This window comes from the organism of the source record quoted next, unplaced genomic scaffold (assembly GCF_019419815.1).
Source record: "Pyrus x bretschneideri cultivar Hongxiangsu unplaced genomic scaffold, Pyrus_bretschneideri_v1 Contig25, whole genome shotgun sequence".
Lineage (NCBI taxonomy): Eukaryota > Viridiplantae > Streptophyta > Magnoliopsida > Rosales > Rosaceae > Pyrus > Pyrus x bretschneideri.
This window is the reverse complement of record NW_025999557.1, coordinates 2,425,670-2,452,824: the sequence shown is the minus strand read 5'-3', so window position 1 is coordinate 2,452,824 and position 27,155 is coordinate 2,425,670. Positions and strand designations below refer to the sequence as shown.

The following is a 27,155-nucleotide window of genomic DNA, read 5'->3' as shown; positions in this document are numbered from 1 at the left end:
ATCAACTGTTTTAGCACTTGATTGCTAAAGAGATCCTTTAATCTGGTCCTGATCTCGTCTCTTTCAACGGAACAACAAGAAGAAATGAATTCTCAGAAAGAAAGAGAAAGATTCTCTGTATTTTAACAATGTAATTCTCGATCACACGTATAAATGATATACCTCGATAGCTATTTATGCGAGCAGATTAATGACTTAGAGACTAGGTCACCAAGCCATTCACTTAACTACTAACAAACTATTACACCGGATGGTGACACGTGTCACTTACTAGTCTCTTTGTTCCCTTGCATGGTTCATTGAGTCAAGCCACAGATCCACACTGAACGGGTTGTTAACTACATTGAAATATTTGAGAATTGAAGAGAAAATGGAGAAGAAAGAGTAACTGAGAAAGAGTAACTAGAAAGAATTTAGAGAGAGTTTAGAGAGAGAAATATGAGACTTGTATTAACTAAAGAGAAAGATTACACAACTCTATTTTTATACTAGAAAGCCTAACAACTCTAACCAAATACTAACAAACTTGCTAATTGTATTGCTAACTATATTTCTAACTGTATTGCTGACTTGTATCTTAAATACGGGTGAGCATATACAATCAGCAGGAGATGTATAATTGTTATTGCCAATATAACAAACACAATACTGTATATATATATATATATATATATATATATATTAATGCATATTGTTGGATTTCAATAAATATGCTAATAAGTTTGCTGACCAAACACTTTGTCTCATTACACATTTGAGTTATTATTTGTTAATAAAACCAAATGAAGTTCAAAATTGTTCCACGGTTGGACGCTAGAAGGGGAGATTTGAACTTAAAATATATATAAATCATCGTCCTCGTCAAACAGGAAGTACCAATCGAATCAAATCATGCGTACAAATTTACCAAATCATCATCTTCCCATGTATTGACGGAATTATGTTTAAAAACTTTTTTGACAACAAAGCAAAAAAACAAAAAGAAGAAAAGTTGATGGAAGGAGACATGTGTACATATATATCAACTATTAGTCATTAGTTACAAACGATCATCTACTATGGAATTTCGTCTCCTGTCTAAGCAAGGAAGAGACCATGCACGTTAATATTCATCATTAGTAGCAGGTTGATCATCACAAGCAGTAGAACTGTTGTTATTCATGTTATAATCTTGATTTACTACTTGTACTGGTGGAGTTGGTAAAATTTTATCATTTGAGCTGCTGAATCCATTCTGCTCCTCATCCGTCACGGCATATTTTTCAGGTGATTCATTGATTTGTCCACCACTGCCTGTACTAAGACCTGGCCTTGTGTCTCCAGAAGCACATCTTCTAAACAAACGGAAAAAAATGAAGATTAATTGAAGTACAAACGAAAGTAACATTGCACCTTAATATTTTCTATGATTGTCAACTTAAAGTTCTTTAATTTTATGATACAAGCAAATCATTCATTTTTTTGCAAGTTATTATCATTTTCGTTGATGTTTTTCTTTGGGGGTTTTGGCCTAGTCATATGTTTTCATATTTCTTTTTTTTCTGTTAATAAAACTTATTAATGTGGAGGAGGGACGGTCATAAGATTTCTAGGTGTAATGGTCATCTTCCCCTCAAGAAATGGTAGGTTTCTAGCACGCGACCTGCCAAGAGTTAATCTCACCTAATATTTTTCTGCTTAAAATTTATCAAAAAAAAAAGGATAGCATAGAAATGTTATAATACGAACAATCTCGCCTAGTCTCACATAATCTTTCTCTACTATTGTGGCATTGTTTCACCATAGAAACGTTATAATACGAACAATGTCATATTACCTTTTCTATGGTGGAAACATTCCTTCAATTTGGAGACCATTTAGTCGTCGCCATCAATCAAAGAAATTGGTGGTTTATCATGAGGTTGCTACTTGTTACTATAATTGTCGATTCGTTCGACATATATAGATGGATAAATGGTCTTTAAATCAAATGAATTTTTTGAAAGTCGATCATCTTTAGATGATGATAATAAAGAGAATAAATAGTTTTAATCATTTTCATTAATTATATTGTAAAATGAAGTAACGAGTGGGGAAGGACCCAAGAATGAGGGTTTAAAATGTTCCAACCTATCTCAAGTCATATTTATTGTAAATACCTAAAATTAACTTATGTGGATTAAAATATGGCGATTCTAACTCTATAAATAACAAGAAATTGGGAAGAAAAAAAAAATCAACCAAAAGAAAAGATAGGGGAAATTGATATATATAGAAAGACGAATCAACTTACACAGTAAGAAATTTCCATTGCATGGCCTTCAACATGGGTATTTGGAGCATGGCCTTTGACATGAAGCCTCTAACAACAGCCATATGTTAGCAACTACTGATGGTTCTTACTTCTATTGCTAATTCAAAGTTTGCTCCAAGTTATTTCATCTCTTGACTTGAGCCCAAATGTTAGATTTATAGGCTACTAGCAACCAGCAAAGTCGACTAACAAGACAACCGTTACAAAAAAGAATAAAAATGTAGCACTACCATATACAAAAATAATTGATAAAAAAAATAAAAAAATAAAAAAAAACTATCGTTTTTGATATATTTAACATCCTTAAGAAAAATAAATCATCAGTGATCAAAGTGAACCTAATTAAGTTGGCATGTATATATACTGTGGTCCTCAAGTTGTTTTCCCATTGACGACCAAGTTTTTATTTAAAACAAATGGAGTTGGCAGCTGATTAACAAGGATTCAGTCTTCAGACTTGAATTGGCCAGAGTCATAGACTATAGGAAGACCTGACCTCTCTCTCTCTCTCTCTCTCTCTCTCTGTGCCTGTGGAACTTATATGAATTCACATGTGTGCGCGACTTTGATTAGTCCTTCCCAAGTTTTTAAAATCCCACAACAGTGACTTCTTGTTGAAGATCATTTGATCGTCTTGATTAGTCTCTTTGATTGTTTTGGAGCACGATTTCTTACAAGAAGAAATATCGCCAAAGATTTCTAACAAGGTTCTGTTGGCGGAACAACAATCAGTATCAATTAATTTAACGGAAAATAAAATCTAATACAACAAAATAATACTACGAAATAGATACGTAAATAATCACAAAGAATAAAAATATGAAACACAATGAACTAACGGAGTTTGCAAATAGAGGCTTGCGTATTTGCAATGTTCTTGAAACATAATTTCGCCTCAGTGCTTGTAGTTTTGCAGACATCTACTCCATCAGGATTCAACAACGAAACTTTAATTCTGACGAACTTTTGTCTGTTTCCGTTTCTTTCAGGAAGTTTGTAAAAATGAATATTGCAAATTGACGTATGAAATGCAAATGCACGTTAGAAATATATAGGCAGTCTGATGCCTTTTCACAAGAAGTATCACTATTTGATTCAAATTCATTCAGACACAACTGTTTGAAATAATCTGTAAGTTTAAAAATAATTTAGTTAAACATTTAACCAATTAACGTCATAATCCAGAAAAAGAACGTAACGGAAATTTGTAACTTTGTTGTCCGAGTTTCGAATTGGACCTATGATACCTTTTTCAGAAAAGAAACAACACCACATGTCATAGCTTTGCCATGACGTACGATAGATTTTGGTCATCTGAGGTCGTGTATTAGTCCAAAAACGCATTTAAAGTTATGTAACAAAAATTGGACTTCCATTTCACATCCGTTGTTTGTTCTAGATACTCCCGAGCCTTTCCAAAGTTGAAATTTTAACTCAAACATTGTTCTTCAACATGAACAGGTTCCACACGCCTCTTGCAAAGCCGGGAAAGGAATTCCAAGTAACGTCCACCAATCAAATGTGGGGGAGGGCCACCTGCATAAGACACATCTAAGCTCAAGTCATTGTTTTGCAGGATATCTCTTGTGCTTCAAGTGGTATTGCTTGCATACCTTTCATTAAAGCCAACCCCTAGCTTTTATCATCGTGAAGCTTAGGAATCAAGCTCCGCCAACCTCAGATTTTAGCCCCTCAATGCATTGCGCACGCACTTTGTGCATGAGCAAGGTTATAAAACGCATTAACCGCTAGTTGGACGGCAGGCAGATGTCTAATGCCCAGAAGTTTAGTCGGGAGCTTTGGCATTTTTTATTTATTTTAACTATACTTATTTTATAACATATAAAAAAAATGTCTTTACACTTTATATATATATATATATATATATAATTGTATTAGAATACATAATGATATATAAATTATAAAGTACTAGAACATATTGAAAACATGGGGAACATCCAAGCATCCAACAAGTCTTTTAAATTGATTGAAAAAATAAAAGTTATCTATTTTTTGTTTAAGTGAGAGACGTGACCTAATCAACTCAAGCAGGTGCCTAGATAAGTTTAGACACACTTTCTTAATTTTTAAATGCATAAGAATTAATCATATCCGTAATCAACTGGCTAAAGCATAGGTGGGACCTAGACAACCATAAACGGGGATTTTTAGAAGGGTAGGTGAGTGGGGGTTGCTTGCTACGCAGTTCCCAAGTAAGCCACAACACCCCCTTTTTAGGCACACTCGCTTATACCGTTATCGATTCACGACTACTTTGGGCAAACCTCTCGTCCTTCCTTGGACTTTTATCTTTGGTCACCTTCACGCTAACCTTCTTCAGCCCACTAGTAATAAAAAAAAATCTAGTCTCCCACAGGTTGTATGAATGCATGATTCAGTCAAGCCACATGTTCACACTGGAAAAAAAAAATATCAGAATTAAGCTGTACGTTCCAGCTTTGGTATTTTCTTTAGCTAGAGATGATAATTGATAGCTATTCCGAACTGCAATACAATAAAATTCCAGTCGCTAAATTTGTTTACTAAATAATTTCTCAAAGGTTAGGATTTGGACATACTTATCCCCTTTTAATTTTGTTTTGCATTGACTGAGGTTTAATTACACCAAGAATGTCTACGACTTTCAAACTAACTAGCTAATAGGTTGTTTCCATTACACTCAGTCAAGCTAGATTTTTCTCTCCTGGTCACGTCCGAGATGTTTCTGATAAACAAATTTTAGTCTATCTTCAATCTTGACTGAGTTGTGTAAAGCTTCTTCTATTGCTCTAGCATCTTCCTTCGTATCCATGGGTGTGAATACGGTTGGGCTTGCTAAGGGTAAACTAGGTCCTGTAGCTTGTGGCGTACGCCCTCTTATTAGTTTGCGTATCAGCACTCAATATATAATATTTTGCTATAATATTAAACTGAAAATATAAATCACATTTGTGTATACGAATGAAATACTTCTAGTTCCACCACTGCAGAAAACACTTAACATGCTTGATCATTATTTATAAAACACGTCTGCAAGCTAAAACACACTAACCAAATTACACTTCAAACATAAACACACCACACAAACACAAACATCTAAGCTATGAGGGACGGAAGACTTAAATCCATCACAGACTCCACACAGCTGGTCACTTAATTAAAAAAGAGTAACTTATATGTATAGTACTCAACCAGTAGACCCAGTCTTTGTTGTAGTTTTGGCATCTCCGTTAGTTTGCTTGCCATCGTTCTGATCAGTCTTTGAGCTGCTGATTTGATCAGAAACATTCCGCTCCCTCAACTTCGTCGTCCCATTAATTTTCCCACCGCCCCCTTTGCTGATCGGTGGCCTGCTTTTACCTCCACATCTTAAGATCAATAACAAATAAATACTAAAACGTTAATTTCTTCATAATATTATAATAGATTTTTTAAAGAATAGTACTTCATAATTACTTATAAAGTGAAAATATGACTTTAGCCCTTCAAACTTAATTTTCTTTATATAAAACCCTACATAACTTTTTTACTCAAATAAAACCCAATGATTAGGATCCACATAAGCAAATTCATTAACTTCATATTAATTCACACATTTTACATTTTTCACATGCCTAAAATACCCCTATTACATACTTGATGTAGACAATTAATTGTAAGGAAATAGTAAATGATTTTGCGACAAGAAAAAAAAAGACATTAATGTTAAAAATTTAGAAAGGTATTGAATTTTCATAAAACTATTCGATTCAGTTTCTTCACCCTACTCTTGAATACTTTTGAATTTATCCCCTTTTTTTTATTAATATATTAGAACATTGTATTTCATTATCTACATGCACATTAATTTACCTACGAACAATTATACCATGGGTGTAATTCGATGTATATTAAGAAGAAATGTAGTTCGATGTATATTAAAAAGAAGAAATAATTTACCTATATTAAGAAGAAATGTAGTTCGATGTATGGTATTAAAAATAGTATGTTACACCCATGTTTATACAACAATAAAACGTGCCTAACATATCTAACAATACATGAAAAATAATTTACCTACAACTTAGAGAAATGTTATTTGGTTGGGTGTAGTATAAATTTTTTTAATAATTGGAAAAATTAAATATAGCTAGGTGTAGTGTAATTTTTTTTATATAATTAGAACAAATTAATTTACCTACCTACTCTTTGAAATGTTCATTTCCAATGATGCAAAATGTTCATTACCTAACTACAAATTAATTTCCAATAATTTACCTACAACAATTATACCATGGGTGTAATGTAACATCTTTCTTTACAATGATACAAAATATTGTATGTACCAACCACAAAACTTGCCTAACATAAGTACTTGTACATGGAAAATAATTTAACTATAACAAAAGAAATGCAGTTTGATGTATAAAATCAACAATATTATGTTCCACTCATGTTTATACAACAACAAAACGTGTCTAACATATATAACAATACATAGAAAATAATTTACCTACAAGTTAGAGGAATGTTATTTGATTCAAAATATATAATATAGGTGTAGTATTTTTTTTTTTTAAATAACTGGAACAAACTAATTTACCTACCAATTAATATGGATAAAATTGCTACAAAATATATCACGAAAAAAAAAAACTACTTTTCTAGTTTGACATAGATACGGTTAATGCAAACACTTTTTTCATTTTATTTCACTTTTTCTACTACTTTTAATTTGGCATAAATTTAGAAATTTGGAAAAGGGACCATAAAGTATGAGTGGCATGAGTGTAAATAAATTGTATTAATAGGTCAATAGTGTTCCTATATGTTTGCAAATTTTAAATTTGGGCTTAAATTAGATCTTTAAAAATAGATGGGTTTTTATCTAGAAATAATGAATTGTAAGGGCCAAAATCTAAAGCACCCTTTTACGTACACCAAACAAAGAAAACAATATTCTCACGAGGGAATTGACTGCCGCACAAGGTTTCATTTTTGTGCACTCTTGATTATTTCCACCTCTTAGCAATCCTTTGATTTGTTTCATCAAAAGACTAGAAATAACCATGAATGTTTAAATAAAGAAAACGGATGAGCGGAAATCACTTCCGTCGAATACAAAATTGTAATTACCAATCTTATACATGCAAATTATAATGAAACCACCATACTTTATGGAGTGACTAATATTCCTGCGGGCGTACATGCGGTCGTAATGCGTGATCTGCGGCCTGCACATATATAATCCAATTCAATCATATAAATAATTGGTAACATAATTCACAAATAAATGATGATTTCTATTTCTTGCAAAGATATATTGCTAATTAAACAAACAAATTATGTTCTTACAAAAGAAATTAAATTTCATTATCACTTACGTATTCACAGGTCGATGTCGGTAGGACTCGCAACTGGGAATTTGGACGATGTTGGTCTTTGGCATGACGATGAAACCACGCACAGTTTGAGCCATGATCTTAGTAATTTAGAGAGATTAGTTTACTAATTGTGTGTGTTTCTGAGTGTGAGACTGAAAGTCTGAAGTTTATAAAGATTGAGCATGCATGGCACAATATATAATGCAACTTGTACTATTATTACAACTTTGATTCTGCTTTATTTTTGCCCCATTTTTTTCCATCTTATCCCTATAGGCTATAGGACATGGAGGTAAAGATAAGGGCTTATATAGTCTTTGTCCATAATTGAGTTGGATCCTCAATCAAAGGCTTGTATAGGCATTCTTTATTTGAGCAGAGAATATATGGTCACACAGTTATTCGATCAACCCGTTCAATATACGGGTGGGACGACTTCGACTATGCCTTTCCCAACCTTTTTCTAGGGTTCGTGCATGGTTTACATTTTGAAGTGCTAGCAATCTTTGTATTTAAACTTTTTTATGTCTTGCCACTTAGTATTATGGTTTAGTGATATTCCTCTTCACTTATAAATGTAAGGTCTTAGGTTCGATTCTTGTCAAAGGTGAATTTAAACCACATTATTGCTAGTCCATTGTGAGGTTACGTCCATCCCCTTCCCTTAGTGTAGATAATATCTTTGCTAAAAAAAAATTTAAAAAAACCATTTTCACTTATTCAAATGACACATGTCATTTTATTTCACACAAAAATCTGCCCCCTGCAAAAATTGTTAACATTTCTCTTAACGAATTAGCAACAGTTACGATTGGGGCCTCCACGATATTTTAGGTTTTTCTAACTGAATTATTGTCCCTACATGATTGCTCTAAAATACATAGGGAAAATAAGGATTTAATTGCTATATTAAATCATGCAACATTTGAAAATAATCATGAAGCAATACAAATGAACATGAAAATTAGGATAGAAATTGTGGATGCAAATTTCCGCCTTCTCCTTATTGGAAAAAATTGCACCTGCAAAACAATTAACACCTAAAGTCAAGGCCAAGAGCCACATGCACCCACGATGAATGGGGGGGGGCTTTGGCCGAAGAACATCTGATGCCAAAGTTAGAATTTTGAGGGAAAAGTGTTTGGAGAATTTAGAGAATTTTGCAAAAGGATTCAACTTAGGTTTTTTGAGAAAATGGGGAGGTAATTATAAGGGTGTGGCCAACCCCTTTGGGAGAGATGGGAACCAGCCACTTTAGTGGTTTTTTGGATGTAATTAAAAACTTGTTCCCCCTCCCCTAGCACCCTTCTTTGCTTGTCCGTGCAAAGAACCATCTTCCATTGATTTCTTTGTCTTCTCCGTGCTGCACTGATGTAAGAAAAACTTAATTCTCCTTGTCTTCTTCTTGGGTGGTGTTGCCATTGGAAAGCCGTCAGGGTATTGCGACACGTCGGTTGTCAGAGGCCAGGAGTTGACTTGTGATGGACCAAGAAGAAGGTGTGGTAGGGGCCATTTGCTTGTGCTGCTCAGCTTGACTGAAGCCAAGGAGTGGCTCGGCATAGACCGAGGAAGTGGGGTGGCGTAGCATGGGCCACGGTTTGGGCTACCACGTTTGGGCTGCTTGCCAAAAATAAGGAAATTTCTTGAGTTTGATTTCTCAACTGCAATAGATGGAGCAGTCAAGGATAGAGTTGCCAAGATCGGAGCTGCTGAAGATGAAGTGTTGGATAAGCGAACTATTGGGTGCAAAGTGACTGCTGTCTCCTGACCATTTGTTGCTTAGTTGGTCTTCAAGCATTTGATCTTTTGAGCTATGTGGCATTCTCGCACTCGAGAGCTTACCCAAATGGGTGTCAACGAATTAGTTTACCCTATTGCACTGAAGTGTAATTAGTTTACCCTCTCGCACTGGAGAGCTTACCTATATGGATGTCAGGGTAATTGGTTTACCCTATCATATTGAAGAGCAATTAGTTTATCCTCTCACACTGGAGAACGGACCCTTTTGGGTGTCGGGGAATTGGTTTACCCTCTTGCACTGGAGAGCAATTAGTTTATCCTCTCATATTGAAGAGCAAACCCAAGTGGAGCTTTGAGCAGTTGTTATAGACAGCAGTTGAGCCAAGCTTCTGAATAACTTCTTGAATCTTCATTGAGAATAAAGAAATAAATCAACTTTGCTGGAAGGTAGAAACTGCATAAAAAACTGGATAATCTTCAGCTTGCGAGGCTATGTTCGTCGAGCTGCTTGAGACTTCGAACTTATTTAGAGAAGCCCTAACGAGGTTCAAGGGGTGATGGAAACTTCCCATGCTTGTGTAGATTGTATCGTTGACCTGTCAAGATACTCATCACACCAGCCCTTATTTGTTAACTTCTCAAGGTACTGCTTCCACTTTAGGCAGCTGTTGGTAGTGTGGCCCAGTCCTTGATGGAATGCGCAATACTTTGTATAATTCAGCTTAGTAAGATCGGCTTTCATGGGTGGCGGCAGTTCGAACCAAGGTTTGTTCTTGAGCTTGCAGAGAATTTGGCTAATTGGAACTGTGAACTTTGTGAATGTTTCGGGCACTAAGTCTTCTCTGGTCAGGGAACGTTCCATGCGTTTCTTTTCCGACTCATTTTTGTTAGACTGCTTGGCCTCGTCGCATAGTGTGTGCTTTTCCGCCAAAGCATACGAAACTGCTAGAGTTAGTTCTTCTCCCATGATTAGTTTTTTAAATAAAAGGTGTTCGATGGAAAGCCCATTTCTGAATGTTGCCGTTGTTATGTCCTCGTTATAGCTAATAATCTTGGCCTTCTCCGTTTTGAACCTCTTGACATAGTCGCAAATTGTCTCCTTATGGTCTTTTACGATGTTGAAGAGATGGTTAGATGTCTTTTTCATTGAGCGGTTAGACGAATACTCCTTAGTGAAAACTAAGGAAAGTTCGTTGAAACTCCGAATCAACTGCGGTGGTAGGGTGTGAAACCAATCTTGCGCCTTGTCGTTCCTGAAGAGGATCATGGTACTACGGTAGTGCTTGAGATGTCAATCTGGATCTTCACCTCCCTTGTACGGAGTGAAATGAGGCATAGTGAATCCGAGAGGTGGATCTGTCTGCTCGATCTTATCCGTGAATGGTGACATGCTTATATTGGTCATGTCTCATCGAAGCGCATCGTCAGCAGCCTCGTTTCGCTGAAAATTATGCAATCGTTCAGTCAGGAGCCTGTCAACTTCTTCTTGAATTTGCCTCTACTGGGGCAGTGGAACTTTTGGCTGCCTCGATAGTGACCTATTGGTCTAGGCCGTTCTTCCCTATGCTCGACTTGTCTATGTCGTGGCTCCGGTGTATATGGCACATTCCTGGCAAACCAACGGGTTGTTTGCAGGATGCCGATTGAACTTAAGCCGAATTGAGTGACTGCTTTTCTCCATCTGTTGTGTTACCTACTCCGATGTAAGGTGAAGAATGCTCTTTGAGAGCCTAGTTGTGAATGAACACTTCACCTGGAAGGTTATACATGTTAATAATCGAAGTGTGGCCTCAATTGTGAACGTATGCTCGTCCGTGGGCTTGCTCAGGAGTACACGCTTCTCTGTGCGCTAAGATAAAAGTATACGTTATCCCGATGACCCAAGCGAAAGCGTAAACTGCTAGAATGCTCGAATCGTGGCTGGTTGACGGGTTGCTTGCCAGGACGCTGTTGGAGAGGTTCGTCATTTGCCTTTGTCATGCTTCGGGACACCTCATCTAGGGCACGTTGCATTTCAGTGCGCTGCAAAAACTGATTCACCAAGGTTTTCTGTTGTGTGAAGGCGCTTATTAATTCTATGACTTGTCGAGCCAACTGTGATTCATCATTTGTGTTAGAAAAGCTTAGACAGTATATGTTTCCTTAAGTAGTGGAAATGTAATGGACTTTGGGTGCAAGATTTGAATTGGGAAATGTCAAATCTGCGGAGAAATAAGGTGAAAATGCCCCATGTTCAATCGTCGGTCCAAAAATACAAATTCGAGACGGTTGAACTGGTTTTGGACTAGTTGGGATTGCCAAGTGAGCCAAGGGAACGGGTTGGGCCGCAGAAGTGAGTCGTGCCATGTGCGGGTAGTGTAGGTGCGGTGCGGCAATATAAGCTCATTAGATCTAGGTCGAAGGAATGGTTAGCGCAGCTTGGGCCTGCGATGCGTCTTGGGCAACAATTTGGGCCTGCTCACGCTAGGCTTGGCTCGGCTGCCTTGCGACGTGGGCTGCAGATTGGGCCGCCTGCTGGGCTACTTGTGTAGCTGTTACCAGCATCTGAGCCTGGGCTTGGTCTTGGGTTTGGATTGCTGTAATGGCAACGCATAAGGCCATGGTCTGCTGCCATGGAGCTGGCCCACTCCCCACTGCCACGATGGTCCCCATGGCTGCCATGGTGGTGGTGCTCCGTGGTGGCAAAGTTGCTCCTCTTACGGTCGCATTGAGCCTTGTGGATCGTCATGGTGGGGCTATATCGCAATCTCCATCACTTGATCAGGATCTTTGAACCTAGGAAGTTTCGTTCGTGGTGGTTTCCAAATTTCTTGTCATTGTATTTTTCTTTTATGTTTATTTATAGAATTTTATAAAAAATTCTAGGAAGTAGAACGTACGAAAAATCTACAAATGAACAATAAATTAGAAATGTTGAATGCAAGAGTCTTCTTCGAGCGTGTGAATCAAACTCTCAATGAAAGCACCAATTTGTGGATAAAAATTTCCGCCTTCTCCTTATTGGACGAAAATGCACCTACAAAATAATTAACACCTAAGGTCAAGGCCAAAAGCCTCATGCGCCCACGATGAATGAGGGAAGGCTTTGGCCGAAGAGCCTCCGATGCTAAAGTTAGAATTTTGAAGGGAGAGTGTTTAGAAAATTTAGAGAATTTTGCAAAAGGATTCAACTTCGGTTTTTGGAGAAAATGGGGTGGTGTTTATAGGGGTGTGACCGGCCCTTTTGGGAGAGATGGGAACCGGCCACTTTAGTCGTTTTTTAGGTGTAATTTACAATTAATTAGCTAATTAATGAATTAATATCAATTAATTAGCTAATTAATATAATTTAGGAGAAATAATTTGGGAGCTACCTTGTGAGGGAGATTTGATGAGGATGGATGAAATAGGTTTTGAATAAATACCTATTTTGATCATTTTTTATCTTCATTGAGCCATGATTGTCCGCTACTTGTGCGTAGAAGCTTCGGTGTGCCTCGACGGTAATTTTGTCTTTTTTACCCTATAATCCATGTATCGCCTCCATATTTTTCTCGATTATTTTTTCTTCCACATAAACATCTAAAGATTGGTGGAGACAAAAACGTGGTATTTAGTCAAATTTACGCCCCACTAAATTGGTTGTTGTCTTTTAGCGCAAATGACCGCACTATCTGATAGTAGCATCGCCAAATCATAAGATTCTAGTAAACTAAGATTGTGTTGAACTCACTTAAACTATAAACTTAATTAATGTAAAAACTCATTTATCAACTTTGAGAATAAATGACTTGGAACTTTCTTCTACATCAAAAAAAGATAGAACCTTCTTATTTTAACAATTGTTCAAAATGACTATCTATAAAAGTTGAGATGCTGTTTAAAATAAATGTGATTACTTTGAAAAGTCAAAGGTTTCTTGAATTTATGCTTGGACAGACATGTACCTTCACCAAGAAACACTATTTTATCAATTCAATTACAAATATAATATCATAATAATAAATATTAAATTTTCTATCAAAATCTAGAGGTGGTTTTCTCGCTTATTATTTGTTTTCAATTTCAGAAATCGCATCTACGGCTCTTTATTGAAAAAATTATAAGCATATTAGTACTCTTCCCATCGTTTGGTTTGTTTTTCTTTGTTTTGTGGATAATTAACATCCAAAGGAATGCATGGTTTACGTGGCATGTTATGAAATTCATATATATATCTTCCTCTTTTCCAGAAGTAAAGAACATGTAAGCGATTCTCATGATTCAAGTTGGATGGTTAAGATTTCTGCAGCAGTATAAACTAATTAATAAGCCAAAAGGAATTCAAGCTAGCACTAGTTAGTGGGAAGAATAAAACATAAAGGGGACTATATATATACATTAATACTGATTATGACATGCATGTTGCTCGTTGTTTATTTCTTATTCTTATAGAAACTGGATGAAATAATTTTATGTTAGAAGCTCTTTACAGAGTATAGAATGAATAGCATCTTGTTTTGCCCTAAACTAATTGATGGGTATGAACTTATGAGCATTTATCTTCTGCGCACTCAAGATATTTTTTTTTGAATTTTGCCTCCCTCAGTTAGAAACGTTTATGAATAATGGTGCCATGTGTAAGTGTGACTGTCAGGAGCCTTAAAAAAAAAATTATTAATTGATATATTTGTAGGAGAAAGAATTAAAACATAATGTTAAAATTAATTTTATAAAAAGGTCATTTGTTAAAATCTAATTCTTTTTCTTTTACTAAAAGAATTTAATTTGTTATTTCGAACCCAAACGTGCAAATGTCTTTTTCCTTATTTTTCCATTCTCTCCTTCTCTAGTCCCCTCAAATATTCCCTAACCATGCATACTTTGGCCTCGTCAGTTGCCAAATTTGTTTGCGATTTGATGTTAACAATGTTTTGATATGGTATAAGATCGTGTAATTAAATCATATTCTACCATATATGTTATAAGAAGAAGCAATGTTTTTTCGGTTAACGAATTAAAATGATAATTATTTGTTCAAGAAGAAATTATGATAAAGTACATATATAATTAAGCTGCTAACAAATCACATTCAGCCATGCTTTGCTAGACAACGAGCCATCATATGACAACTACAGGGATTAATCGACGAGCTGGATTAATTAACAAACTAATGGTCCTGCATTATTAATTAATCAGTGGCAGCAGCAGTGTTGGTTGTATTGTTAACTTCATCAGCAACAACATTTCCTCCATTTGTTTTCCCATCTTCTCCACTCATACTGTTGTTGAGGCTGACCTGATCACTTCTCAAGCTCCTGTTACTGCTTTTGCTTACCCGGTTGATTTGCGGAGGTTTCCCTCTACTGATCTGTCGTCTAGGCGCTGCAGCACATCTTCTGATCAACCAAAGAATTAATACTGTTAATAAATAGTTAAAATTAACTTAATGCAACATTAATATGTACATAATTAAAGATTGAAAAATGAGAATGAGTATATATAGGAGAGGAAGTTTAGCTCACATTATCACACTCTTATTATTCAGCAGGCTGTAGGGCTTGGAATCGATGGGCATTTGGAGCATGGTTTTTGGCATGAAGCTATTAACTAGAGCCATGATATGACCAAAAAGAAGAAATTTGTGTATGTTTAACAGCTTAATCTGCTCGATAAACCAAAGCTTAATAGCCACTTATGAGTTGTGAGTAATTAGAGTCCGTGGTTCAATTTATAAGCTAAATATTGAGTGTGTGTTGACCCTCAATTTCTTCTAGCTGGTCAAACTTAGGCAGCTCATAAACCCTAAACATAAAAGTTATTTGGGCAATTTTATTAATAAACTGCCTTTCACGTGGTTTATATTTTATAATCGGCAGCTACAAAACAGACATATCTTAGACTTTGCGAACTAGTTATTTTGTGTACATATTTTGACAAAAACGACACGCCTTGACTATACTCTCTAAAAAGCTTGTAATACTCTGAAATTCTGCATTTTTTTTTTGTCGGTGTGAACTTATAAAATTGCAGTATGGAAAATCTTGAGTATATTTAATACACTGATGCAGTAACGATACACTTTACATAAATTATACCTCGTGCTGTGATTAAAATGATGCGATTCCTTTTTTTTTAATATGCAAGGATATTTGTTGTTTATGTTTGGCCGGTTGCCAAAAGACATACCGCATGAGGTGTTCTCGTCAATAAAGAAAATAATGAATTTATAATTGCCTAATTGTTGTAAATAGTATTTTACTCTATTCTCCCTCGCAATGGTTAGTTTGACAACATTTATGTTATATTCTTTGGATTTATAATTGCGTATAGATATATTATTTCCGTGTTTATGTTCATTATATTAAACTAGCAATCTTATTAGGGGTTGGTGCGATTCATATTGGAGTGGTTTCACCTCAAAATTAGAATAAAACCAATTAGAATGCAATTGGGATTCATATTGGTTTGATTTTGACAAAACTTATTAAAAATAAAAATAAAAATTCTAAAGTAATGTTGAACAGTTTGGTACGGGTGGAGATTAAATTATTAGACAAATTTATTTATTTTCTACTATTGATATCAAATCCGATGAATAATTATGAATCGTTGATCATCAGATGACTCATCCACATGTAGCACCTGTCGGATTCCTCCAATCAATCCCTCACGATCACTAGGACTTCTAACGAAGTCGTGCGTAAGATGCGTAATGGAGGGGGTTCTATCGAAGTTGGGCTCTCATTGAGCTTATTATGGGCTTATGGGTTTAGCTTGATGTTGTTTGTTTGAATTAATTTGGGGGCCTGTTTGAGTCACCTTACGTGGGCTTGGGCATACTCTTGTGTTCGACATTGGTTTGGATGACCGATTGGTTGGTTTTTGACCCAAAAAAGAGAGTATGAAATTGTTTACTTGTCCATAAAAGTTTATGAAAATGTCGCATACGACAACTTCCTTTGTTTCCAAGTTTAAAGTTCAAATACTTTTATCTTGTTTTGCTCACGCGGAAATTTTGAACAAAACCGAAACCGGACTGAGCATATGTAACATGTAGTTTTCAAGTTAGGAGGAAACAAATCGAACTGAATTGTTCACGCCTAAACAAAAATAATGATTAGGGAATGATCTAGTGCACGCTCATATTTTGATAAAAAAGTGATATGTTTTTAGAGAAAGATTAAGTATGCTGAGTTCATTGCAAACTTAGGAATCCTTTAACTAGAGGAATCCTTATTTTTCTAAAAAAATAAAAACATCATCTCGACCGTTGGATTTGATTTTAATAAAATTGTGTCCTTGAGATTGTGTGGTCTGTGATTTAATCTCAACGACACAATTTCATTAAGGTCAATCCAACGATCAAGAAGGTGTTCCTATTTTAAAAATAAAATTGGATCCCTCTAGTTAAAGGACCTGTTTAACCATATATATTAGCTAAAATGAAAGCATTATTCATATGTACTCGAGTTTGATATTCTCTATATAATTTATATTAATTTTAACTTTAAAATAAAATAAAGAAGTAACTTTTTTTATTTATAATCATTAAATTAAATAAATTAAACGAAATTAACAATTAAAAATTTAACAGGTTAAAAATACGTAAAAAAAATTTCTCAAAAAAATATTGTTGTCCGGTCACATAATTAATAAACCATGTTTCCAATCACATTGCAAATTTGTGGAATCTGTCTCCTATCTGACACATAATTAATGAATCTGACTATTTTCTGACTCAACGTTTTTGTTGGCTTCCTTCCACGTGACCATTACCTCTCAACACTCAATAGTTATATCACCACCGCCCTCCTCCTCCTCTTTTCCAAATTGCCGGCCGTACGAAAACACCGTGAGCTCAGCCGCACGCAACAAACAACATACGCATTTCAACAAACGCGTCCTAGGCACACCATTCCTCCCCTCCTCCTCTTCCTCCATGCCAAATCCAACTCGTCGGTCCCCATTTCCTCTTTCCCAACATGCCCTCCAACTTCCTCACTAATTCCACGTCTACCCCAACGCCCGACCCCTCCGATTCCGCATCCTCATCCTCCGACGCTCAGTCCGCCGCAGCGTCCCCAAAGACGACACCCGCAGAGATGTGGAGCTGCCTCTGGATTCCTTTCCTAATTTCCCTGTCCAAGGAGCTGAGCTTGGCCAAAGCCCAGTCTACGGTTGTCTTACCAAGTCAACTCGGAACATCCGACTCGTCCTCGGCCAGGTGTACGGCGCCCGACCCCAAGCTCAATTACCGGCCGGTGATCGGCATCCTCAGCCACCCCGGCGACGGCGCGTCCGGCCGGCTCAGCAACGCCTCCACGGCGTCGTATATCGCAGCTTCATATGTCAAGTTCGTCGAATCGGCTGGGGCTCGTGTTATTCCTCTCATCTATAACGAGCCGCGTGATATTCTTTTCCAGGTGGCCACGATAAAAGTTTAAATTTGAAAATTTGATTTTATCTGTTATGTTATTGGTCGAGAAGAAATTGAGCTTTATGGAGAAGTTGCTTCTGTGTTCTTACGTTAATACTGCTTTTCAAAGATGCACGTTATGCGTTCAGTTAAAACTGCTTTTTCAAGAAGTGCTTTTGTATAGGTTCTTTTGTTAGCTGGAGAAACCAGTTATAGAAACGACCCAGTAGTTGTATTGGCCTTTCTAATCGAAAGCTTTCTACTTTCGTTTGTCTTTTGGGCAAACAATCAAAAGTTGAAGTTGGTCTGTGATTATTCATTGTTTTTCCCCTCTTTCCCCGTAAAAGGCTGCGCATTTATAAAAATTTTGTTCGATATGTGTGTGTGTACGTACATTAGTATTGCAACCGTTTGTTTACTATGAGGCGTAAGCGCTATGAGGTAAACTATACTGTCCTCTCCTAGTGATTTTGTTATGTTGCTCACTGTAAATGCTGCATTGCAGAAGCTCGATCTCGTTAATGGCGTGCTTTTCACCGGAGGATGGGCTAAACGTGGGTTGTACTATGATGTTGTTGAGAGAATATTTCAGGTAATTTAGTGCTTGATATTATAACCAGTGCATGATGTGCACTAGCATTATAGTCCTGGCTTACCAGGCTGAACAATTATATCTACTCTTCCATATATTCTGGGGCCAGTTTTCTGCTAAACAAACAGAAGATTGTATAGGTATCATGAAAATTATTCCGACTGCAAAATGGATTTGATCTAAATTGTAGCTAGATTGGTTTTGTATGGGCAAGGCTTGGCAGCATAAGTATCATGATTCTTAATAGGATTTTAGAGGTCGAAATTGAAATCATACCAAGTCCAACATCATCTCATTCCCCATGATCATTAGCATGAAGGATCATTCTCTGTACTCCAGCAAGCACTAGGCAAAAGAAAATTTTGATAGATACTGGTTAAATAGAGTGGTCGACATAACCGCTACATAGGGTTTTTAGAGGTCAAAGTTGGAGTTTCTGCATTGCAACCATGTCACTGTGTCATGGCTGGCTAACATCAAATGCTTCAAGGCTCTCCTGCATCATAAAGAATTCACGTAAATTGTTATCTCTTAGGATAATTTCAGTGCTTTTCTGACAAAATTCTTCAATATTACATTCCATGTTTATAATTATTAGCTATGCACGTATCTGTTTTCAACAGAAAATTATAGAGAAGAATGATGCTGGAGATCATTTCCCATTATACGCCATCTGCTTAGGTTTTGAACTTCTAACAATGATCATCAGCAAGGTAAACTATCCTTCTCAATATTCACTGTTTTTCCTTAAGAATTCAGTCTTGTCATTCAAACTGCATGTCTTTCACCTTTTTGAATGCATAATTAGCCATTTTAAATTATCAAAGCAGTCAATTTTGCAAGTTCCAGTGGCGCTTTAAATTATCAATTGCTAAAAGAGATAAAACCAGGACGTCTGGTTCTGCAATTCTAAACTATTTGGCCACGTGTCATGGTCCTTCTTTTGCGAATGGCCTTTCTTGGTTTCTTCAGTTGGCATACAACTTGAGACTACTTGAAAAATACCATTTAATGAACTTGCGGATAACTTTACAACACATTCAATATTGAAATTATGGAATAATAGTTCAGTTTCTTTTATTAGAATTGTCACAGTAGTCCTTTCAATCTGAATCACCTTAGCCATGTCAGTTAATGATCCTCTGCTTTTAACTTGAATTTTTTATCCTTATCGATGCTTCATCAACTCCTCTTAATATATTTGTCTCGATTTTAAGATTTACACAACTCTCTTTCTTTCTTCTAGAACAAGAAAATTCTTGAGTCATTCAGTGCAGTAGATGTGCCGTCAACTTTACAATTTACCGAGAACACCATTATTGAAGGAACTGTATTTCAAAGGTATAAATCTTGGAATGAGGTTTTCCTGACTCAGTTTAGACGTCATTGTCCTATTATTATGCCAAAGAATTTTATTTTGAATTTTTTTCCTCAAACATGTTTTGCATTTATGACTGATCTTAGATCCTTAGTCAAAACAAACTGTGAGGACGCTGAGTATGTGAATTCATGGAACACCATTGATATATGGCTATAACAGAAGTGTGTTAATTGTTTGTTCACCTCTAGAAGTTACCTTAAATTCATGGTGGGCCTTCTAATCTGTCTTCTTTAATTTTTTGTTTGATTCTTATATGAAAAGTTCAACCATCATTCGAGGTAGCTTCCCTGCAAAAGCATACTTATCAAAGATTTTTGCCTTAAATAGGATTGAAACGCGAGAAATTTATGTACTTCACCCCAATCAATAGGATTAAGCAGAGTAGAGGTCAATTGAGCATGCTAGACATGTATTTCTATCAGTCATCTTTGTCTGATCTTTTTTACCTCTGTTCTAATAATTAAGCGGAGGATGGTTGATGTTCTATGAGTTAGTATGGAAGTTCTTTCACGTTACTGTAAATCCAGGGTGATTTAATTTCTTCAGCCACTAATTTAATTTTTTTTGCAGATTTCCTCCAGACTTGCTTAGGAAGTTGAGTACAGATTGTCTTGTAATGCAAAACCATAAAGTGAGTTCTAATCTAAAGGCTCATCCATTGAAGTTAGACTTAGTTATCAAAGATAGCATTTATGCTTATAATCACGCATGGAATGATCCTGAATAATCAAATCCAAAACCATTTACTTGGTCAAATCTTATACTTGCTCAGTCTGTTTACTTTCCCAAGGCAACCCACTTCGAAACATATATCATGAGCTTTGGTTGAGAAAGTTTCGATCGTGTTTCATTACAATTCTGAGTTTGTCCAATCGTTTACAAGATTGGTTAGACAAATGTCGGTTTTGAGAACATATCTTGTATTATGAGTTTTGTTCTTTCTGTTTACTATTTGATTTATGCTTCTTGTACTAATGCATTTTGGTTTTTCTGCTACTCTTGTCCAGATGGTTATTCTTATGCTTACCAAGCATGGTATAGGTTTCCTAACCAAGTTTTTAATGATTCAATGCAACAGTATGGTATTTCACCGGAGAGGCTTATGGAGAATGAGAATCTGTCTAGTTTCTTTAAGATCTTGACAACTTGTACTGATGAAGATGATAAGGTACTGAATGTAATTATCTTGTTTGGTTATGCATTTCACTCTCTCGCAATCTCTCTGGATTTATTTTATTCCCCTTAAGATTCTAACTGTTGCAGTAACACTATTACCAGGTCTATGTGTCCACAGCACACGCATACAACTATCCTGTGACTGCCTTCCAATGGCATCCAGAGGTATTACCGTAATATTTTTTTCGTCATCTTTATTACTACTCTAAATTTAGCAATATAAGCAACAGCACAATAACAGTGTTTAAATATGGAATCATCTCGAGGCGCCTTTTATTTGAATAGGTGTCTGCAAGGATCTCTACTAATATGCATTCACAACCTTGAGAAGGAGAAGCTATTATTGTGGAATTATCAAATTTTGCTTTTCTTACCATCTTTGCATGAAAGATTACACAAAAACATTAACTATTTCCACTTGAGACATTTGCAATATTGCCATATTTGTAGTCTTAAGAAGATTTTCAATAATTATTGCTGTTTATGAAAAGCAAAAGACTAAAGTTTGCATCTAAAATATTAAATACTTTTGAGGATATCTGGACTTAATAGATTATTCCAACGGATCTGTTTCAAGTTTTAGGAGACTAACTAATTGAGTTGCAGAAAAATGCTTTTGAATGGGGCTTACCAATGATTCCACACTCAGAGGATGCTATTCAAGTGACCCAGCACGTCGCAAACTTCTTGGTCAGGTTAGGGATTATGCTTTATCCTTCTGTATCTGTCTTTTAGTTCTAAGTGAACCGTTGCGTTTTTTAACATTGTCTGGAATGTTGAGTGGCACTCTATTCGGGAGGGCATAAGTAGAAAAAAAAATTGGAAAATTTAAGGTTCAGAATCTTCGGATAACCGCATTATTTGTTTATTCAATGCATCTAGAACTTTAAAACTCCTCCAAGTTTATTCAACCGGAATGGTCAGACCCTAAACTTACGCCAATCGTGAATTTGTGATGCAGCGAGGCAAGGAAGTCATTAAACAGACCGCCTGTTGGGCAAGTCCTTGACAATCTCATCTACAATTACAGTCCGACTTTTTGTGGGAAGGCTGGGTAAGCCAAAAAGTGCTCTTCAAACTGCACTTTTATTTTGGATTTGCGCATGAATTTATTAACTTGGTTGCCTATGCTTTGCTTTGTGTCCGCAGGAAGGGATACGACGAAGTTTACATCTTTACACAACCTTCACTCGCTCATTTGTAAATCAAACGTGCAATCGAACTTGTAATGGACATTGGAAATGGAAATATTTGAAGACTTTGAGAACTGTAAACATTGTAATTACTGGACATTAGCACTCTCATGAGTCCAAAACCTTTTTGTGATATTCATGTCATCAGATTATTTATGAAATAATCACTACTCCGCAGTCCGGTGTGCATAAGAAGTAGCAACTAGAATATTGCTTGCATCAAAAGAAAAGGAAAAGGAAAAGGAAAAATGAAGCAAATGCACTTCAAACAAACCATGAAGATTTTTCATGCAGTTGAAGCCATAGTTCCCGGGATGTAGTGCATTTGCAGACTTGCTCGAGTGCCCTGGACGAGAGTGTAGCATTGATCGCCGCCATCACTGCTTGATCCTCCCTGCACCATATTGCCTTGTCTGCAGCCCAAAACATGTCGGAGCGTAAGAGCGAGCCATTGACATAACCCATGAGATCGTAAGCTCCGAGTATAGCGGTCATCTGATATTTCCAGACATCAAAGTTGGAATCTACCTTCAACTTCATAGGCATAAGATTGTTTATACTTGAGAGCAGATCGTTGATTGGACGTTTCGGGGTGGAGCTAAATGAAGAAGCCATGGTGGAATACCTTTCGGTGTTGCAGTGTAGAACTGGATCAAAAGAAGTAGGCTTCAGGCAAAGACACAAAGATTATGTTCATTAAAATTCTATTCCCACTTGGTTTCCAGCATCCAAATCACAACCTATTTATATAATAAAAGGAACCTAATTAGACTAGTCCAAGAAATAAATAAGGAAGCTCAATAGGTCCATCCGTTCCCAATGTTATTAATCTCCTTGGTCTTGGAATTTGATGGGTTTTGTAATCATTCCCTTAAGACATTCCTTGAAAATAGAATATCGCACCTCAGACTTTAATTCTCTCAGTGACTCTTTAGATGGTCACCCATCAGAGATGGCGTCAATTGCAGTGGTTTTAAGGGAGTTGGTGGCAGCATTGGTGGTGGGGTTGGTAATGGCAATGGTGGTGATGGGATGGTGGTGTAGGCTACTGAGGTGACGGCGGTGTTGACAAAGCCGGAGATTATGAGGGTATTAGTGGGACATTGGTGGCAGGAATAGCGGTGGTTTTGAGAGTGTTAGTCTCAGCATTGACTGTGGGGCATGTAATGGTAATAATGTGAGAGGTGGTGATGACAATAGACTAGCAATAATGTGATTCAAATTCATCTTTGTCAATAATCGAACTTAAGACCTCTCAATTAGTATTGAACTTATTATCTACAAGATTTGAACTTAAAACATTTTACTTACAGAGAAAGGATCACCACTGTAAAGTGGCAAGAGTACTTTTTGAAGCACGGTTAGGTTTTGGATAACATGGTACTCTGTACTAGAGCTAGACACTGAAATGCCGATATATGGAAAGAAGTTCAAAAGTTTCCGAGGGTTTTACAGAATCGGATTATATTACATAACATTAGATTTGCAGCCTTTTTCACATGAATTAATTAGGTTCATCTTTGATAAGCAGTTGTGAGTTTACTAGCTATGATTAGCTTCTTTATGTCGTTCGAGGCATGGCTCACTACTACAAAATAGAGCTTTCATGACACTTATTAAAATTTTTAATGACATTTATTTATTAAAAATGTTATTAAAATAAATGGATGACGCAACTTTAAAAAAATCCACGGGAAGGATTTAAAATTTCAGAAAAGAGCGAAGATCCCGCGACTCACAACTTCCTAAATCCTCACGACTCATTCACTCCACTACCCAACCCCCCTTCAGCCAACTCCCAGATAGAGAATGAAAGATCAAAGCTCTCATTCTCCTCTCCTTCTCTCTCGCTCCGCAGTTCCAACCCCAATTCCCTCCGCTCTTCCTCGCCCTCCTCCCATCGCGTCCTCCACTTCTGGTAATTTCTCTGCTCCACTTTTGATTTCTCCATTTCTCGCCTTTGTTCTAGTGTAATTTCGGTTTTGTTCTGGTTTTTAATTTCAGTTTGGGAATGTAGGGTTTCTAGATTTTTCTAGAAGAACAATAGGTCGCTTGGATTTAGGAAGACTTATTGTCATTCTTTCTCTCCCTCTATTTCTCTCTCGCTCTCTCTGTCTCTCTGGGACGCCCACAGTTTTCATCAACCAGATTGATTGTTTTCCTCAAATTTCACTCAAAACCTAATTGTGTAAGGTAAGTTTATTGGAATGGTTATGGGTTTTCTAGAAAATAATTTCTATATTAATCTGTTTTGTGAAGTTGTATTGATTAGTCTGAGCTATGTGGCTGGATAGATTTTAGTTTAGCCTTGTCATTTGCTAAAGTAGTTTCTGAACAAATTGTAGTTGAGCCATGATCATTGTTTTTATTTTTTATTTTTATTTAGATTGAAGTTAGGTATATGTATTTTATATACATATATATGTGCGCGCATGTGTGTGTGTGTGTGTGTGTGTGTGTGTGTGTGTGTAGAACGTTGTTTATATAGAATAAAGAGACCCTCGCCCCCATGCATATATATACAAGTAATTAATATAATTGATGGAGATTGGTTGAGCTTGTCCAATGCTCTAATTAATCCAGTTAAGCAATTGTAGTATACTGCGCATGCACATGGTCTAATTAATCCACTTGAAAAATGGGGATCCGAGGGTTCGATAAAACTCCTCATAAGCTCTACTTCTGTTTATAGCACACCACGTGTTTGATAAAACTCCTCATAAGCTCTGCTTCTGTTTATAGCACACCACGTGTTTGATAAAACTCCTCATAAGCTCTGCTTCTGTTTTTTATCTTTAGCTTGCAATAGTTTATATATTGTGCCCTCATGCAATCTCATTATATGTGTTATTCTAATATCAATCAATATAACTATTTTAGAATGGATAAATCTTGGATGTCTATGGATAGAAGATCACAAATGTATTCTGAAGGGGTTGAAAGCTTTTTGAATTATGCAATGCTTCACGCTACTGATATTAACTACATACGTTGTCTGTGCCTAAAATGTGGTAACATCAAATCAAGGACGGTTAAAGAGATAAGAGAGGATCTCTTTTTCAATGGTATAGATCAAAGTTATTGTACATGGTATTGGCATGGAGAAGCTGTTCCAGATAGTAAGAATGAGAAAATGAGTAATCGGGAAGAAATAGTTGAAGATAACATTATCGGGATGGTGGAAGCAGCTTATGGTCATTTTGCTTCAAATCCTGAACAATTTGAGAAGTTGTTAAAGGATGTAGAGAAACCTGTATACCCTGGTTCAAACTTCACAAAGTTATCAACCTTGGTCAGATTGTACAATATAAAAGCAAAGAATGGGTGTAGTGATAAACTATTTGTAGATTTACTAGAATTTTTAGGAGTATTGCTCCCACAGAAGAATGAAATACCCCTCTCTGTGTATGAAGCAAAACATACATTGTTTTCTCTCGAAATTGAGTACGAAAAAATACATGCATGCCCCAATGATTGCATCCTATACAGGAAAGAGCATTTAGATGCAATTGCATGTCCTACATGTGGTTTTTCTAGATGGAAGGTTAACAAAAGTTCTGGGGAGCCTAGTAAGGGGGTACCTGCAAAGGTATTATGGTATTTTCCCCCTATTCCAAGATTTCAAAGAATGTTTTATAACAGCAAGACATCAAAGAATTTGATATGGCATGCCCAAGATAGAGAAGTTGATGGTAACTTGCATCATCCGGCTGACTCTCCCTCATGGAAGCTTGTTGACCACATGTGGCCAGAATTTGGTGGTGACCCAAGAAATCTCCGACTAGCAATTTCAACAGATGAGATTAATCCCCACAGCGCTTTAAGCAATAGATATAGTTGTTGGCCAGTGATTATGGTCACTTACAACCTTCCACCATGGTTATGCATGAAGCGGAAATTTATGATGTTAACACTGTTGATATCTGGCCCTAAGCAACCAGGTAATGATATCGACGTTTATATGGCACCATTTATTGATGACTTAAAAACTCTATGAGAGGTTGGTGTTGAAACTTATGATGCATACAATAAGGAGAACTTTATGTTAAAGGCTGTGTTATTATGGACTATCAATGACTTTCCTGCTTACAGGAACTTATGTGGGTGTAGTGTGAAATGATACTCTGGATGCCCTATATGTGGTGATAGAACATCTTCTAAATGGCTAAAGTTAGGGAGAAAGGTAATCTTTACTGGTCATAGAAGATTCCTACCACAAAATCATCATTACCGACAACAAAAAAAACCATTTGATGGTACTCAAGAGTTTGGGTCAGCTCCATCTCCGTTGAGCGGGGAAGAAATATTGCATGAAGTTGAAGGAATCAAAATATCATGGGGTAAGAAGAATGTAGATCTCCCATCAAAAAACAAAAACAAAGGAAATATTATGTCAAAGAATACAAAGCTTCTTGGAAAAAGGAAGGTGAGGAGTGGAATAGCGAACACAAAAGAAACAGATAAGAAGGCAAAAGAAATAGATAAAAAGGCTGATGTTCAAACTCGCTAGAAAAAGAAGTCAATTTTCTTTGATTTACCATATTGGAAGTCACTGCATGTTCGACATTGTTTAGATGTTATGCACATTGAGAAAAATGTTTGTGAGAGTATCTATGGTACATTACTTAACATTCCTGGAAAAACAAAGGATGGTGTGGCAGCTCGGAATGATCTAATTGCTTTAGATCTACGTACAGATTTGGCACCAGAACATGGAAATAATAAAACATTTCTTCCCCCAGCACCTTATACATTATCTAAGGCTGAGAAGATTTCAGTTTGCAAAGCATTGTCCGAACTCAAGGTCCCATCAGGATATTCTTCAAATTTTAGAAACCTTGTGTCAATGGAGGAGCTAAAACTGTTTAATCTTAAATCTCATGATTGTCATATACTTATGCAGCAACAACTTCCCGTGGCACTTCGTGCAGTACAACCAAAGCATGTAAGATATGCTATCACCAAATTTTGTCCATTCTTTAGCCACTTATGCAGCAAAACAGTGGATGTTTTAAGGTTAGATGAAATACAAAGTGAGTT

The 27,155-nt window shown here is 36.4% G+C and overlaps 3 protein-coding genes across 3 annotated transcripts; 1 reads left to right on the top strand and 2 right to left on the bottom strand.

Moving 5' to 3' along the window:
• Window positions 1–1,102: 1,102 nt before the first annotated feature.
• Window positions 1,103–10,663, bottom strand: LOC103934893. The gene is made up of 2 exons (XM_009344653.2): window positions 9,993–10,663; window positions 1,103–1,334 (listed from the first exon to the last, which is right to left on the bottom strand). Exons 1-2 carry the CDS (start codon window positions 10,661–10,663, stop codon window positions 1,103–1,105), a joined length of 903 nt encoding a protein of 300 aa, XP_009342928.2.
• Window positions 10,664–14,350: 3,687 nt separating this feature from the next.
• On the bottom strand, window positions 14,351–15,070 carry LOC125478440. The gene is made up of 2 exons (XM_048586605.1): window positions 14,880–15,070; window positions 14,351–14,753 (listed from the first exon to the last, which is right to left on the bottom strand). The coding sequence occupies exons 1-2, from the start codon at window positions 14,972–14,974 to the stop codon at window positions 14,546–14,548; spliced, it is 303 nt and encodes a 100-aa protein (XP_048442562.1). The 5' UTR covers window positions 14,975–15,070; the 3' UTR covers window positions 14,351–14,545.
• Window positions 15,071–17,171: 2,101 nt separating this feature from the next.
• LOC103934880 (gamma-glutamyl hydrolase 2) lies at window positions 17,172–22,292 on the top strand. Its single transcript, XM_009344639.3, has 10 exons — window positions 17,172–17,780; window positions 18,279–18,365; window positions 18,989–19,078; window positions 19,612–19,706; window positions 20,317–20,377; window positions 20,825–20,914; window positions 21,025–21,087; window positions 21,529–21,617; window positions 21,884–21,976; window positions 22,072–22,292. Exons 1-10 carry the CDS (start codon window positions 17,340–17,342, stop codon window positions 22,124–22,126), a joined length of 1,164 nt encoding a protein of 387 aa, XP_009342914.2. The 5' UTR covers window positions 17,172–17,339; the 3' UTR covers window positions 22,127–22,292.
• The last annotated feature ends 4,863 nt before the right edge of the window (window positions 22,293–27,155 follow it).